The 18,247-nt window shown below is 41.9% G+C and overlaps 1 protein-coding gene across 5 annotated transcripts in view; it reads right to left on the bottom strand.

Annotated features, from left to right (window-relative positions):
• Window positions 1-18,247, bottom strand: part of LOC127448891 (receptor-type tyrosine-protein phosphatase T-like) — a 363,972-nt gene that overhangs the window by 96,853 nt on the left and 248,872 nt on the right. For 3 of the 5 annotated variants that reach the window (XM_051711804.1, XM_051711805.1, XM_051711807.1), the window contains exons 15-17: window positions 17,395-17,451; window positions 11,053-11,188; window positions 2,609-2,641 (exon numbers count right to left, since the gene is read on the bottom strand). In XM_051711804.1, coding sequence (XP_051567764.1) covers window positions 2,609-2,641; window positions 11,053-11,188; window positions 17,395-17,451 — 226 coding nt within the window. The remainder of the gene's footprint in view (window positions 1-2,608; window positions 2,642-11,052; window positions 11,189-17,394; window positions 17,452-18,247) is intronic. The other 2 variants (XM_051711808.1, XM_051711806.1) reach the window with 1 other exon arrangement.

Below are 18,247 nucleotides of genomic sequence, written 5' to 3'. Positions count from 1 at the left end.
CTGTTGATAATTTCCCTTGACATTGTTATCGCTATCACAATTTTGATTGATAGAATTTATGTCAAGTACTTAATTTGTGTTGGGCATTGCATTTTATGTAGGGTTCACATTCCAAAAAAGCTAATAATTGTGTTATCAAATTACTTGTTATCAAATCGCTGTTTTATACATCATACCTAAATGTACCTAAATGGTTAACTTACTATAATGGCAATATTCTAGTTTTGTCGCATCGCTCGCAGCATATACAGGTGCATCTCAATAAATTAGAATGTCGTGGAAAAGTTCATTTATTTCAGTAATTCAATTCAAATTGTGAACCTTGTGTATTAAATAAATTCAGTGCACACAGACTGAAGTAGTTTAAGTCTTTGGTTCTTTTAATTGTGATGATTTTGGCTCACATTTAACAAAAACCCACCAATTCACTATCTCAAAAAATTAGAATATGGTGACATGCCAATCAGCTAATCAACTCAAAACACCTGCAAAGGTTTCCTGAACCTTCAAAATGGTCTCTCAGTTTGGTTCACTAGGCTACACAATCATGGGGAAGACTGCTGATCTGACAGTTGTCCAGAAGACAATCATTGACACCCTTCACAAGGAGGGTAAGCCACAAACATTCATTGCCAAAGAAGCTGGCTGTTCACAGAGTGCTGTATCCAAGCATGTTAACAGAAAGTTGAGTGGAAGGAAAAAGTGTGGAAGAAAAAGATGCACAACCAACCGAGAGAACCGCAGCCTTATGATTGTCAAGCAAAATCGATTCAAGAATTTGGGTGAACTTCACAAGGAATGGACTAAGGCTGGGGTCAAGGCATCAAGAGCCACCACACACAGACGTGTCAAGGAATCTGGCTACAGTTGTCGTATTCCTCTTGTTAAGCCACTCCTGAACCACAGACAACGTCAGAGGTGTCTTACCTGGGCTAAGGAGAAGAAGAACTGGACTGTTGCCCAGTGTTCCAAAGTCCTCTTTTCAGATGAGAGCAAGTTTTGTATTTCATTTGGAAACCAAGGTCCTAGAGTCTGGAGGAAGGGTGGAGAAGCTCATAGCCCAAGCTGCTTGAAGTCCAGTGTTAAGTCTATGATGATCTGGGGTGCAATGTCATCTGCTGGTGTTGGTCCATTGTGTTTTTTTGAAAACCAAAGTCACTGCACCCGTTTACCAAGAAATTTTGGAGCACTTCATGCTTCCTTCTGCTGACCAGCTTTTTAAAGATGCTGATTTCATTTTCCAGCAGGATTTGGCACCTGCCCACACTGCCAAAAGCACCAAAAGTTGGTTAAATGACCATGGTGTTGGTGTGCTTGACTGGCCAGCAAACTCACCAGACCTGAACCCCATAGAGAATCTATGGGGTATTGTCAAGAGGAAAATGAGAAACAAGAGACCAAAAAATGCAGATGAGCTGAAGGCCACTGTCAAAGAAACCTGGGCTTCCATACCACCTCAGCAGTGCCACAAACTGATCACCTCCATGCCACGCCGAATTGAGGCAGTAATTAAAGCAAAAGGAGCCCCTACCAAGTATTGAGTACATATACAGTAAAAGAACATACTTTCCAGAAGGCCAACAATTCACTAAAAATGTTTTTTTTATTGGTCTTATGATGTTTTCTAATTTTTTGAGATAGTGAATTGGTGGGTTTTTGTTAAATGTGAGCCAAAATCATCACAATTAAAAGAACCAAAGACTTAAACTACTTCAGTCTGTGTGCATTGAATTTATTTAATACACGAGTTTCACAATTTGAGTTGAATTACTGAAATAAATGAACTTTTCCACGACATTCTAATTTATTGAGATGCACCTGTATATGTAGTTGCATTGTCTACTCAGTAATTTAAAATTTCTGACAATGCTTTTTTTTTTTTTTTTTTTTACTGAAGCTTCTAATAGAAAAATGTTATGCAATGGGAGTAGACTAAGTGGACTGCACTAATCGACACTTTTCATCATTAGTAATCAAGGCAACTTTAATCGTAATCTTTATTATTTATTTGATTAAGGCCACGTCCACTCTAATCCGTTTAAGTTTGAAATTTCCGTTTTCACTTTCCTAAAGTATAATTTTTTCCCAATGTATACAATTATGGAGAGCATTTTTGAAAGTCTCTGTTTTCTGTGTTTTTAGTGTGGATGAGAGGCGTAAATGCAGCAAAACAAATGCGTTTTCCAAATAAAACGTTTTAGTATGGACGTGGCCTAAATGTGCAGTACTAATTTCTGGCACAGATCACTGCAGATTTTTCTCATATTTAACACCAACAAATCCATAACAACAAGAAATTAAAATGAGAACGAAAAATTTGCAGAAAACAAAACAAAACTAAAAAGCATTAAACACAGGCCACATTGATAGCGAGCAAAAGCGAAATACTTATGACTTGCGATAATTAACACCAAAAACCACTATGCATAATCAATAATACAAGCAAATCAAGATGATTGTTACGTGCATGTGCCAAAATGTGAATGATAATAACAAACAAAACAAACATTTTTTTTGTGCATAACATGATACAAATGGGATTATAAAACACAATGGTGTGCATATGGGCTCAGGATGCATACTGTGGCTAGAATTAAACATACAATACCCCACACTTAGAGTTCTCCAGGTGTGGATTTCTCTAGTGGATGCAGCCCAGAGGAGAAGAAATAAAAGACAGGGTATGAGTCTAGAGGTTAAGTAACACACTCACACAGATACACACACACTCCATCACGTTTTCATATTTCACATTATATAATATAGCATCTGAGGGTTTTATGTGTAATAGGCCAAACACTGGGTATATATTTGGCGCTGCATGCAACTCGTTTGAACTTTGATTCAAGCTTGAATGGGGAAGCTTGAGTGAGTGGGTTGAGTGTTAAGATGGAAATGATACATTGTCCCTTGTCTCAGATATATAAACGCTTCAGCATATCACACTGTGTTCATGAATCTATCCACTGGCACAATAACATTTAAGGTGAATATTGCAGCTTGAAATGTATGGTACAGGCAAAAACGTTACTAATAAAAATGTGTTCAGTTACTATATTCCCCAATTATCAAATATATCTGACATTAGTTTCAAATTGACACATTTACAATAAAATGTTCTGGTTACTTTCGTAACCTCCGTTCCCTGATGGAGGGAACGAGACGTTGTGTCGATGTAGTGACACTAGGGGTCACTCTTGGGAGCCCCAAACACCTCTGCTTTTTGAAAAAAGGCCAATGGGAATTGGTGAGTGGAATTTGCATGCCACTCCGCCGGACATACGGGTATAAAAGGAGCTGGTATGCAACCACTCATTCAGGTTTTGTGCTGAGGAGCCGAGATAAGGTCCCGGTCATTTCAGCGTGTAGTTCAGTGTTGTGGCAAGAGGGACACAGTGTCTCGTTCCCTCCATCAGGGAACGGAGGTTACGAAAGTAACCAGGACATTCCCTTTCTGTCACTCACTCGATGTTGTGTCGATGTAGTGACACTAGGGGTCCCTATATAAAACGCCACAACTAGCTGAATTGTGTTACATGGACTGCCGGTGCGAGAGGGGCAGACTGCTGTGTGCCTCATAGCCAGCACACCAGGCTGTCACATAACCTCCCCCAATGCTCTCATGAGTGTCGAATGGTCCTTCGGGAACAAGTTGACTGCCCAAAAAATAGGGACAGGCTAGCCCAGCCGTGGCCTCTTTTCCTCTTTTTTTCTCCCCAGAGTGGAATTTGTAAACCTACTGGGGGACATAAATGTCTATGTCGGGGGGGGGGGGGGGGGGGGGGGTTCACTCCCAAAGGTAAGACACCGCGGAGACCACACCCCTCCCAGAGAAGGGGGGGGGGGGTATTTTGAGTGGAATTACGTCACATGGTCTTACCGAGTCTTGTCGGAAGTATGTCATGTGGAGAAGTCCCATGGTAGCTCCTACCAGAGGGGGGAGGAGTTTTACAAACATGGTGACCGGGGCAGAGGGGCCTCTGCCCAAGGAAGATGCAGTTTACCGACAGGGAAACGATTTAGCGGAAGATATCACATGGGGTCACCTACGGGGAACCAGCACATGTGGAACACCTACCTCATTACAGGGCCTAATTAGCACACGTACTGTGCCGGCAGCGAGTTTCTCCGCAAACTCGTCTGCCACAGGGCTAAGGAGGAAAGTCATCCAAGGATCACAGCTTGTGAACACAACTGGGAGTCAAAAGTGCACATATTAACCTCAAGGGAGGGGAAAGGCGCTATGCGCAAGTGGTACACCCAGCCAGCTGTCCTGAAACTTACCTGCTCGTACCTGACAACACACGGGATGAAACCGGCTCAACCCAGAGATTGTAGAACCTTGCAAAGGTGTTGGGTGTTGCCCAGCCCACCGCTCTGCAGATGTCTGCCAAAGAGGCACCACTGGCCAGGGCCCAGGAGGCTGCTACACTCCTAGTAGTGTGTGCTCGTAACCTTACGGGGGGTGGCACATCCTGAGCGTGATATGCCATCATGCAGACAAAGCAGACAAAAAGCTGCTCAGAGCTTCTAAAGCTCTGTGTGCGATCCAAATAGATGCGTAAAGCACGCACCGGACACAGCAATGCCAAAGCTGGGTCTGCCTCTTCCTGGGGCAGTGCTTGCAGGTTCACCACCTGATCCCTAAAAGAGGTCATGGGAACCTTGGGCACATAGCCCAGTTGGGGTCTCAGGATCACATGAGAGTAACCCGGACCGAACTCTAGACCCCAAAGGGCTACAGAGAGGTTCCATGAGGGAATGAGGTGCAGTCTGGAGGGATTCAAACTCCTAGCGCCTCTCAGGAACCTGATAATCAAGTCGTGCTTCCCCAAATACTTACCATCCACTGCATCGTGATGTGCCAAAATGGTGGCTACATACACCTTCAAGGTGGAGGGAGACAGCCACCCCTCCGGCCTCTCCTGCAGGAAGGAAAGCACCGATCTGACTGCGCATCTCTGGGGGTCTTCACATTGGGAAGTACACCACTTAGTAAACAGACACCATTTCAAGGCATATAGGCACCTCATAAAGGGGGCCCTAGCCTGAGTGATTGTGTCTACCACCGCGGGTGGTAGGCCACTAAGGTCTTCCACGTCCCGTCCAAGGTCCAGACGTGGAGATTCCAGAGGTCTGGTCATGGGTGCTGTGAGGAGCGTAAGGTCTGAGAAATATGTCTGGGTGGGCCAGTAGGGTACTACTAGGATGACCTGCTCCTTGTCCTCCCTGACCTTGCACAGGGTCTGTGCAAGTAGGCTCACTGGGGGAAACGTGTATTTGCATAATCCCGGGGTCCAGCTGTGTGCTAGCGTGTCTATACTGAGAGGTGCCTCGGTCAGGGTGTACCAAAGCGGGCAATGGGAGGATTCCCATGAAACAAACAGGTCTACCTGTGCTCGACCGAATCGACTCCAAATCAGCTGGACCACCTGGGGGTGGAGTCTCCACTCTCCCCTGAGCATAATCTGTCATGGCAGCGCATCCACTGCGGTGTTGAGATCACCCGGGATGTGAGTGGCTCGCAGCGACTTGAGCCACTGCTGACTCCAGAGGAGGAGACGGCAGACGAGTTGTGACGGGAGCATAGACCGCCTTGACGGTTAATGTACGCTACCATCGCTGTGTTGTCCATCCGGACCAACACGTGCTTGCCCTGGATAAACGGCCAGAACCTCCACAGGGCGACCAGTACTGCCAACAACTCGAGGCAGTTGATGTGCCAACGCAGCCGTGGGCCAGTCCAGGAGCTGGCAGCTGTGTACCCATTACATACGGCACCCCAGCCCGTCTTGGAGGCATCCGTCGTAACCACAATGCACCTGGAGATGTGCTCTAGGGGAACCCCTGCCCATAGAAATTCAAGGTCGGTCCAAGGGCTGAAGAGGCGGTGACAGATCGGCGTGAAGACCACGCGATGTGTCCCGTGGCACCATACCCATCTCGGGACTGGAGTCTGAAGCCAGTGCTGAAGCGGTCTCATGTGCATCAATCCAAGCGGTATGGCCACCGCTGAGGATGCCATATGCCCCAGGAGCCTCTGAAAAAGTTGGGTTGGAAAGCGCGAGCCACACATCCAAACTCCGAGCAAGGGGGACCAAGGGGACAATCACGTCAGACGTACCGGTGGGTGGGGACTCGTGGTGGGGCGGACCTGAGGCACCATGTCGAGGGGGCTCGAACCCCATGGCCGTGCTGAGTCCAGGGACATCGAAGCACTTACCTGGGTCCTGATGCCCACCATAAGGTTGGTCGAGGAAGGGGGAGGAGGAATATCGTCCCCGCCGTTTGTTGAAACCAACCCAGTGTTAGCATGTTTGTGCCACAGCTGGGCGCACAAGGTCGGGGGTCTGCCGCTGGAGCGCCAAACCTGCCAAAATGGGATGGTGGACGGCAGTCGTGACGACAGCCGTGCGCACCTAACATGTGACCCAGGGAACAAGGAAACCACTCTTTTGTTGAAGTTTTGGGTACCGCAGCCTCTTGGGCATGCGGCGACAAAAGATTCACCGGGGGATGGAGTGGTCTGTCTACCAGCTTCATAGAAGCGGGTCTCCTCATCCCTGGGTCGCCCGTCTCAGGGGCACTTCGAAGCCTTCCTAGGGTTCTTGGCGGCCAGCCGTGAGACGGGTAGCATCTGCTTCCTGCGGTGGGCTCCACGCCGAGGCCAGGCCATGGGGCTGGGCTGCGGTGGAGCTGGTGCTGTTGCTGCAGGAGGACGCCCTTGGTGATGAGCAGACGGGGTGTGGGGTCTTGAGCCGTGCCGGGGCAGGATGTGTTGAATAGCCTCTGTCTGCTGCTTCACCACCGAGAACTGCTGGGCAAAGCCCTCGACGGTGTTGCCAAACAGGCCAACCTGGAAGATAGGGACTTCAAGGAACCGTGCCTTGTCAGCCTCTCTCTTGTCGACCAGGTTGAGCCAAAGGTGGCGTTCCTGGACCACCAGGGTGGACATCGACTGCCCGAGATACCGCGCCGTGACCTTTGTCACCCGGAGAGCGAGGTCTGTCGCCGAGCGCAGCTCCTGCATCAATCGCGGGTCAGAACTACCCTCGTGCAGCTCTTTTAGAGCCCTGGCTTGGTGTACCTGCAGGAGAGCCATGGTGTGCAGGGCGGAGGCGGCCTGTCCAGTGGCACCGCTGGCCTTAGTCGCCAGAGACGATGTAACCTTACAGGTGCTGGATGGGGGTCTCAGGCAGCCCCGCCAGGTGGCGGCATTTTGCGGGCACAGGTGCACCGCAAATCGCCGAGTACCCCCTGGCAGCCCAACCACCGAGGGTAGTGAGAGCAGAGAAGCTCAGAGACCGGGTCCGGGCAGTGAAAGGTGCCCGCCGCGACCTCGTGGTGAAAGGGAACGGGCGGGGCGTGGCAATGAGCGGCGCTCCAGGCCCAGGAACCAATCGTCAGGCTGCAAGGGTTCAGGGGGGTAGAGGGTTCCACTCCAGTCTGACACACGCAGCCGCCCGGGCAAGCATGGCTGCCAGCTGCGCATCAGGCTGCAATCCAACCCAACTTTGGGTGCGGTCGCCCAGTCAAGTCCTCAGCATCAGACTGGACAACCTGCTCGCCGATGCTGCAATCAAGAGCTCATCCACTTTGTGAGCGCCGAAACGAGATTGCGAACTCACCCTGAGACGAGCCGGTGATCTCATCCCAGCAGGGCAAACAAGCGTACTGGGGAATGGGAGGTCTGTGGGGAGTTACCCTGCGGAGTGGCTCCCATTGGGGTCCCCAAATCGCCCCCAGTGCTAACCAACGTGGCCTCAAACCCGTAGGTAGAAGGACCGAGGCAGGGAGCCGCTGGGGTGGTCTTTCCCTCTAACAAAGGAAAAACCGCGACTGCAATGTTGCCATGGTCACGCTCTCGCAGTGTAGTGCAGACATGCAGTGCAGACATGACCCGTCCACGAACGCTGTCTCTGCGTGGGCAGCGCCCAAGCACGTAAGACCGCGATCGTGGCCATCGGAAGCGGAGAGGTAACGACCGCAACCAGGAAATACACACAAACGGAGAGGCATTTTTAAAAAGATGCTCTTCGTTAATGCCACTCTTTTAGAAGGGAAAATTTACTCTTTCAGTAGGAAGAATATACTCTTTTAGCTGCTGAAGTGCCCAGGGCGTTCTCTGCACTTCACCAGTGCAAAAGGGGGAGAAGCCGCTGTAATGCACCGTAAATCCAACAGCTTTTCGAGGTGAATGGATCGGCAGAGTAATTCAGCTCGCTGAACACAACCGCTCGGCTCCGAAGAGAAAATCTGAATGAGCAAATTCCACTCGCCAATTCCCATTGTAAACCTGTCAATAACATGTTCAAGTTATATTTCACCCCAAAAATCAAAAAGAAAGAAATACGAAATTATATTTCACTTAAAGGAAATTAATCGTTTAGGACCATTAATATTTAAAACAATTAAGCATTTTCCCCCTCAACTCTTCATTGCTGTATACTGTAGCAATAAATAAATAAATAAATAATATTTTTGGGGAAATGTGGGGGAAACTGAAAATACTGAAACTAATGTAACAATACAAAAACAATGGTCCGAAATATTGAAAATATTTTTTTGTAGTATTATTTATTTATTTATTTATTTATTTGGCTAAAACATGACCTTATAGGTTATATGATAAAATATGGACTACAGATAACAGGCAAAAAAAACCATGACTGCGGCATGTTCGTGTCAAGTAAGTTATGATTTCCAAATTAAACCCCAACCGAGCCAAATCTCCTGTGACACAATGGAAGAAGAGACTGCCAAGCGCCACAATTCAAACTTTTAAGAGATATGCGAGTCATCCAATATTAATTAAAATCTATCCTAGGCCTGGTCAAAGATGCCTGAGGGGACTTTTTATTACCAAGAAGTAAAACATCAATTTGCCATTAGACTCAGTCTGTCCACTCCATTCATCCTTGTATTATTAGTTTAAAATTGAAGTGCATCTCTCCAGCCTTTTAAAAAAAAACATGTTTTACATAAGCTCTCACAGATTAAAAAGCATAGCTCATGAGCTTTCAAGCATTTTTTATGCCATACAAATAATTAATGGTGACTGAAAGACATGTAAAATGCTGCAATTCATGAAACATCATCGTCTGACTTAACTGTTTGTGTCAGTAGCTAAAACATGAATGATTACAAGAAGTTGAGGGACAACCATTTTTTATTTTTCATTTTATTTTTTTTCTTGAATACAAAGTGTGCTACCATGTAACTATAGTGCAGAAGTATACTATCACCGCAAACGCAATTCTTGACTACTATAAAGCTTAAAACATAGGTACACTTCTACAGCCCCAAACTCTTTTCCAAACTCTAGTTAGCTGCCTACCTAAAAAGCATTTTTAGGGATCACAGGCCTAAGTATTAAACGAAAATGAGAAGTAGTAAGTACTATTATGTACTGATTGCAAATTTTTCAAATCCAAACTAGAGTCTGTGCTAATTACGAGAATCCAGACTTATAACTCATAAATTTGCATATAACTTCTGCCACTACAACTCCCACACATCATCTCCCATAAAACAGTAAAATGATGGAAAAAAAACCCACAAGCTATTATTGTAATATGAGAGTTCCGTTTGCTTTAACTTACAAAAAGCAGAAGTGCCCTACCTCCAGCGTCGTGCGAAGATGAACACCTACCCAGGCCATTCATGGCTAACCTTTTGATTCGAGATCTGTTATGTTCCAATTCACGCTGCTCTAGACAATGACACATTAACAATGGTGCTGTCAAGCTCTCCTTTACAATTCATGCTAATTAGAGCTTACTATTTAGCTGGTGGTTTTAACCACTATTGTATTTCCGACTGTGGCTCATATGTGCAATGCAGCGTGCATTGTAACTAAGATCCGGGTTATCACCTTGCCTTTGTGAGCAATCGCCTGGTTAAGAAACAAATGAAAAAATCTGCGCTAATATGCATAAAGTCGTGGTCAACTTTATCAGTCATTTGATTACGCCAGCATGGGTGCAGACCCTGACTATGCCATGACACAACAACCAAGCCCAACCAATGGCGTGAGTCTGAGGTAGGACTAACTGTTTGACTGATCAATGGAACATGGGCAAAGTATTTGGAAAACCTGTTTGTTATAAATTTTGCAATTCCGTTTGCCGAGGCAAGTGACGCAGAAATTACACACTTAAACTTTTAATATAAAGAATACTTAATAATAAAACATTTGTTTTCCTATATAAATGACTAATGGCAAATTTATAGCTGAGACACAAGTTGTCACTGTAGTAGACTGTTGGCATCTCTTTGATTTGATAAGCAAGGGTCAGACTATTGTTATTACATTGTGATTTAAACCACATCACGTATTAAGTCAAATTTTACTCGCATTTACCACTTGGTGAGTGTTAATTTTGGAACTATTCTATACGCAATTCATTACTGCCCTCCAAGTTCAAGACAATAGAACTTGTTAAAAAAGACATACAGACAGAGACAAAAGGAAGAGCTAGAGAAGTGTTGAGCTGTGAGGGTTGGTGTGTGACATGGATGAGACACTATGGGAAGTGGAAAGATTGTATAAGGCAGAATGACACAGAAATGGTTTTTTCGAGGGGGTGGGGGTGAAAGCAAGTGATGTAATGAAAGAAAGCCAGTGTGCATGTTTCACTAGGAGACACAAAAGCTGAGAATGTCAAAAGCAATATAAACTAACACCCTCAAATTCTTCAAAATACTGATATACTTTGTTTCCATAAAAATTGCGTCCCAAATGTACGATTAAGCATTGAATGGACATTACTAAAACTGGCTTAGAAGTCAACATAGTCTATAGCTTGAATTGCTTGAATTGCTTGAATGGTAGGAAAATTACTTGCCAGAATATATCAGAATTTATAGGTAAGGCAGCGTGATTAATTGCATTAATTAATTTGAACATGTTTTTTATTTAAATAATTAATTGTTCTAAATGTTTAATTGGCAGCCCTAATTACTATATGTTGTAATGTAATTCAGCTAGAATTGTGTTTGTGTCAGCACTCCAGAAATGACCAGAGATGTGTGAATGTATGTGAGCGGTACCTGCGTTTGAAGGTGAGGAGGACGCCCAGGAGAATAATGACAAACATCAGGATTCCAGCAATGACGCCAGCCATCTTTACAGTGCCATCCACCTGTTTTTCAGGTTCTATGTCATTGGAATTCTGGGTAGAGGCACCTTTAATGCAACAAGTACATCACAGAGAAGAAAGATGGGCCTTTAACTAAGACAAGAGCTGTCAATAAATGCTCTAAACTGACACAAAAACAAACTTGTTCAAGAATAATAAAAAAGCACAAAGGAAGCACATGCAAGCAAGTCTTTTACACACATACTTTCATACATATGATAAGTTGTACATAAGCAACAAAAACCCATTCAAACACAAAATGAAACCCACAAACACGCATACGAAATCAAGTTAATTAAATACAGACAAAACAAAAGCACAAGTAACATTGATAATTACAGTGTGGCGAGTCTATGGCAAAGGGGAATCGTTTATTGAATGGTATTAATTAACAGGCAAGAGACACAGACAAAAATACTTCAAAGAGCTTTTCAAATATTTGATAACTATGGTGAAAAATGTTTTTCGGCGTATGGATTCTGGGTTAGAGAGAGCACTTGAGAATTCAACAAAACCAAAAGACAACACAGAATGCAAAATATACAAGCTTGAAATGTAAGAATAAAAAAAGGCAAACAAAGAGGATGAAGGCAGAGAATGAAAAAGTATGATGGCAGAAATTCATGCAGGGCATTTGTGTAAGTGTGTGCGTGTGTGTGCGTGTGTGTGTGTGTGTGTGTGTGTGTGTGTATACATGTTTATGCTACCTTGTGGGACCTAGCCAGTGGTCCCCATGAGGGAAATAGCTTAGTAAACATACTAAACGATGTTTTTTTGAAAATGAAAAAATGCAAAAGTTTTCTGTGAGGGTTAGGTTTAGGGGTAGGGTTAAGGGATAGAAATGATCATTAGATCTGTATAAAATACATAAAATACATGGAAGTCTATGGAGAGTCCCCACAATGATATAAAACAAGTTTGTGTGTGTGTGTGTGTGTGTGTTTGTGGGCGTTCCAGACTCGCATTAACAGCATTTTGCAAGAAGTAGAGAACGTTTTGTTCTTAGCATATTGTTATTGTAATAGTGTCTGTATAAAATCTGTATAACCATGCAAGATTTTTAGAAAATACTGTTCAGATATCATGGCTTTATACCAAATGGCTCATTTACCTTCATCAAACGTGTAATTCTACTATGAAATTGCCATTATTTATAAGAAAGAAATTCAGCTGTTTGCTGTTGATGCAACTATTCACAACTGAAAAGATCATAATAATCTGCTTGATTTTTTCGTCATTTTTTAAAAAGCTGAGCTAAAATGAAACATATTCCACCACACATAATAATCTACATAAATACTGATATTACAAAGAAAATGAAAGGCTGCACCAGCCTTCAAATGGCAGAAACTAACGAGTGCATAACATATCTGCAGATACACAAATCTTAGCAAAGCATGCAATTGCCGTCTCGAATGATTAAACAATTATGTTACATTTTCCTTTCCTCCTTTTTTAACCTGCGCTTCTGCCAGTGTGACACCTTGAACAATCAGCTGCATATTAACACATTGATCTCTCTATGTGGGTGGGTTGCTTTCATGTAAGCTCAAAAAAATATTAATTTTTTTATCTCGCCCAAACCGTGAGGTTCTCTTTGAGCATAAGCAGATTAAACATTCAACCAAAATGACATTTCTGGAACTGTATGTAGATAAAAAAAAAAAAATATGAATGGTGCTTGCTGGTGCAAAAGTTGCTTCAACATGATAACACGGGAAATCATTCATGTAGCCTGAAATCAACCCCATTCAGCCGAATTAATGACCAGCAGCATTAATGACCCCATCAAACATTTTTGCATCCCTACATTTTCCCTAGCACTACTCATAAGTAACCTGAACAACCTCCAAGACATGGTTTCTGGTCCCATGAGAACCAGGAAGTAATTGTGTGCATGCAAACAATGGTGAGAGCATTTCGGAGGTTACCTTTTTGCTCAGAAATTCAATTTTTACTCCACTGATGGTAAGGTTTAGAGTTTGGGTTAGGGAGTTGTGTAATTTAAATATGCATTCCTGTTGACTGTCTTACTCCATTTACCACTAAATATACAGTTTGCTTTTGGTGCTGCTTTTTGGACATTTCAACTGGAAACTGGGGATCACACATGCCCATACGTTGACCACTGCAGGACAGTGATTTGAATTTCAGTAAGCACAGACCGATTTCAGCAGCTGAACTTTCAACCTACTGTTGCCTAATTCACAGTATGATCAGTCTGGTTGCATGGTGGGATTAATCTGGTTCCATGGTGGGCCGCGTCAAATGAGCCAACCCCCAAGTCCATAGATAAGACTCTGAAATTGTATTGTTTGACAGGCAAAAAGCATAAGTCTGATTGCTTAGAAATGTAAGAGCACTCTTCTCAACAAACTTTACAAACTGAGATACCTTCATGTCTGTAGCACAAGTGGCTTCAATACTTAGGGTTAGAGTTATTTCTTAGGATTGACTTAGTATTCTCAGAGAAGCTGAGTATACCAAGTATACCAAGCTACAGTGAAGATGCAGTAGACAAGTATTCTGCACTGGCCCCCAAATGATATGTCTATCTGAAGGAGGACTCTGAATATGTTCACAACTTTTGCTTTTTTTGACCTTTTGAAGAAAACTGAGCCAACCTCTCTAGCATTGCTGCACTTTCCTTAAGCTGTCAGCATGTGGATCTTTGGGATGTGTGTGGACTGTGTGTTGTCCATGTGCTCAATCAATGTGGTAACTGAACTCAATGTCCTCAGTCTGCCTGGATCTGATTGGGTTCAACAGTTCAGGATCCACACACACAAACAGACACAAACACACTTACACTAAATTCTTGTTTCAGCCTATTTTCTGATATCATCCTAGCCAGTGCTATCATTCAGATACAGCAATAGTTTTAATATCTTACATGGGTCTTGACCAACCAGTTGGCTCATTTTCATAACATTAGTTCTTCTGGTGTTTAGGAATAATAATATTAAGGTACCCTCTTCCTCCTTTTTACCTTACTGTTACTAGGTGGTCCAATTTTCTGAACACTCATTAGTTTAGTTTCAATAAATGCATTTTAGAAATGGGGAGGAAGTTTGAAATTTTTAAATGTACAGAATGTTTTTCATAGTACAACGAACTGATTTCAAAAGATGAAGGGAATTTATTTTATTTTTTTTCATGATTTGACCCCTTTAAAATGTAAACCTGACGAAAAAATTATCTTCCATCTCCCAGTGATCTCTTTCATGTCCACTATTTTGTTCTAGATTTCAAATTACTCAAACACCCATCTAAAACAGCAGAATCTTAGTGATGAAATTGCAGTGTTCCTTTAAGACTTGTGCCAATTCCTGCTTTATTCAGAAAATGTAAGATGTTATGTAAAATAATAAGTAAAACGCAAATATAATCTGCCCTTGATTAGAAGCCCTCACTATACATGTCCCTTCACCCACGATCACTGCTTCTCTACCCAATAAAATATGTGAATATGCAAATCCTTTTATTTTGAAGGGGTAAAATTAAGTATCAAAGAGGAATTATTAGCAAAGCCCATCATATTAAAAACTAATCCCCACCATATATGGGGGGAGGTGTTGGAGTGGGTGCGTTTTGCCACTTTAATTGCCTGCATTTTGCGATACTCAATGCAGTTCTGTTTGTGTGTGAAAAAGGTACTTTTGTATCAAACTATATTTAAAGCAGGTCTGTGGGCCGACAGATTATGCAAGAGTTTATGGGGGTGCATATCAAAGCTGGCATCTCTGGTAGAGGCAGACAATGCTATTGTTTGCAGTTGATGGGATTACATCTGCATAGTTGGATGCATCTAATAGGATTCTAATCTCAAATGGACTTGGATTAAGATCACACAATCATGTAAATAACCCATGATGCTAATCAAGAAAAAGTGCCCCTTTCCCCAGCACACTCCGATGAGTCTAAAGAGGTTAAAAGGTGGATTTTAAGTACATTTAGATTAAATTCCCTTTTGTGTCCAATTTACAAGGGTGTGTAGCTAGTAAGAGCATTTTGTTACGTTCCAGATGGGTGCATTGAGGGACAAAGGTATTTGTGTAAACTGTCAACTGATTTCAAGCTCAAAGTCTTCATGCATAATGCATGATGTGCTTTGCTTGGCTTTGCTTGTTCTTGGAACTGTATGGATGAGGCAGCAAACACAACAACAACTTTGCTTTCTATTGAATCGTGGATATTAGTGGCCCAGAAAAAAAGTATTTGGACACTTAAGCCACACTTCAAAATGTCTAGAGGAGTTACTAAACACAGGTGTAGTTCATCATACTAACTATGGAAATGTTCCACTAACGTTGACAACTAGTCTACATTTTACAGTTTATCTATTGTTTTACAGTAAAATTTAAAACCCAACAGATGTTTTTTTTGTTAAATGTTTTGCTTCAAATATGTGCAATTGTTCTTAAAAATAAATGCCACTTAGTTTAATATTTTGCAATGACATTCATACATTTTTAAGTGTGGCTTTAGTATCCAAATACTTTTATGTGTCACTGTAGGTACACGTAATATTTTATATTTAAAATAAAATTATGGTTTTTACAGTGGCATGTCAAAATATGTATTAAAGTATAAAATTACAACAGCTTTTATCTGCATAATTCAGCCCATTAAGCATTATAACGGTTCATTAGCTGGCTACAAGTTGACTAAACCCTATCTCCTGTACAACGCAGATATCTGGTGAGACCCTTCATGTGAAATGTGAGATATTTTAGTGCAACCAATTTGTAATTTCAGTCAGGGCAATTTAACATATTGTATATGATCATGGAAGGAAATGGAGAAGCAATGAGACGTGTTGGACCATACTGCACTCAGAGCTGACACCTGTGTATGTGTGTGTGTGTGTGTGTGTGTGTGTGTGTGCGGGGGGGGGGGGGGGGTGGCAGGTTTAAGTGGTTTACGAGGACTATTTTAGGTTACAAACTGGTAATTACAAGGGTATTATGCTATAAATGAAGTTTGTGAGGACATTTCTAGTGTCCCCATAATTCAAATCACTTAAAAAAACATACTAAACAATGTTTTGTTGAAAACGTAAAAATGCAGAAAGTTTTTTGTGAGGGTTAGGTTTAGTAGTAGGGTTAGGGGATAGAATCTATAGTTCATACAGTATAAAAATCATTATGTCTATGGAGAGTCCTCATAATGATAGCTGCACCAACATATGTGTGTATGTGTGTGTGTGTGTGTGTGTGTGTGTGTGTGAGTGTGTGAGTGAGTGAGGGTAATGGCTTGACATCTGATTTGAAACAAATATTAGACAGCAAAATCTTTGTATTAAATAAGGGGAACCTTGTAATAAGAATTAAAAACTGTTTAAATATATAATTAAATATATTGTGCCTAACATATCCATAAACAAAATCACAAACAATACCTCATCATGAGAATGTATTGCATACATTTTGTGCACAGGAATAATAAATATACAAACTAACATACAATCTTACTCTGGTACACAAACACACAAACACACCTACACACACGTGTTAGACTGGCAGGGTGAGACTGTTTGATTGGGGTCATGTTGGGTGATGAGGTCACTCGCACATGTAAAGGGGTGAAGTGTTGTAGGTAAGGCAACATCTCACATTTTCAAATTTTGCTCAGAAACTTATTAAGCTCTTTGCAATATCTGATAAACTCCGCTTTAAACTGCCTTGATTTAAGTAAATAATCTTTATTTTGATTTCATGTTGACTTTAAACTTGAAAATATCAAATGTTTTTTCTTTTTTTGAGTTAACAAAAGACCATCCAAAGCATTATAACATTGTGGGCAATGTTTCTTTGAAAAAGAAGAATAAATGGAATAATTGAGTCTAATTGAGTTTCTCAGATCCTAACAAGGTCATGAGCAAAACCACAGGAGAGAGGGGATTTTTGTTGTTTTGAACATGACATATATTAATAATAATACGATCAATTGAGACATGAGGGCAGCACTGTACATTCTCAGGGTCCCAAGTTACAGTGTCAATGGAGTGTCAACCAGCTAGACTTTTTAGTGGACCAAACATGCAAAAAAGTTTGTTAAAAAATGCCGATGGAGAGAAGCAAAATAAAGTAAGGTTTACAAAACAAAAACAAGAGAGAGAGAGAGAGAGAGAGAGAGAGAGAGAGAGAGAGAGAGAGAGAGAGAGAGAGAGAGAGAAGGAAACAACAGCAGAAGAAATGTGGGTGGAAAGAACAAAGAAGAAAGAAAAGTTTGGCTATGGTATAATATTCACCTTCACTGGGAATGACAAGTATGTAGGGCGTGGTATTTTGTCCCCTACCTATTACCACTAAGACAAGGTTTTACGTTCCAGGCCGGCATGCATGAGAGAAAAGAAGGAAAGAAAAAAATAATCTAAAGAATTATGCTTTCAACTTGTTCATCGATTCTCTGAGCTTCCTTTGGATATGTAGAATTTGGCTGGAAAGAAAACTGATATAGGAAACAGATAAGCCATGAGCCGAGAGGTTATTTCGCAAGGGAAAATTAATTTATTCCAGAATCATCTGGTGGAACTGACAGGGTGGGTGTAACAGTTATAGAAAAGTTATAAATAGATGCGTTTCATAGGAATGTCATTTCTTTATGTTTTTTTATTATTATTATTTGAGGCTATATGAAAGTGGCTTTGGGAGTTTTATTCTGAGACGTTCTGAAGAGAATGAGAAAACTGTCATGAAAAAAGCTTGAATTTTATACTAAATATACAGGGAAATTCATTTTGGTAGGTATTCGTACCTAAAGTGTACACATACATTTCTTTGTGTTTTGATAGACACTGAAACATATCATATAAACGTATTGACAGAATCTAAAATGTGAACCCTTTAAAGTATGAAAAACTTTAGCGATGAACTGAAATTGTCATAACCATGGTGGAACATGTGTCAGTAAATGATGGAGAAACTTTGTCCGAGAATTATATTATATTATATTATATTATATTATATTATATTATATTATATTATATTTAAATGGGACAAATAAAAGTGAAGTCATTTGCACCACTTGTATGGCTAAACATAATTATGACAATTAATAAATGAATCACTGTCATTGTGTAACATTTTGCATATTAATGTGAA

This window comes from Myxocyprinus asiaticus, chromosome 12, assembly GCF_019703515.2.
Source record: "Myxocyprinus asiaticus isolate MX2 ecotype Aquarium Trade chromosome 12, UBuf_Myxa_2, whole genome shotgun sequence".
Taxonomy (NCBI): Eukaryota; Metazoa; Chordata; class Actinopteri; order Cypriniformes; family Catostomidae; genus Myxocyprinus; species Myxocyprinus asiaticus.
Note: the sequence above shows the minus strand (reverse complement) of the source record. Positions and strands in the feature narration are given on the sequence as shown.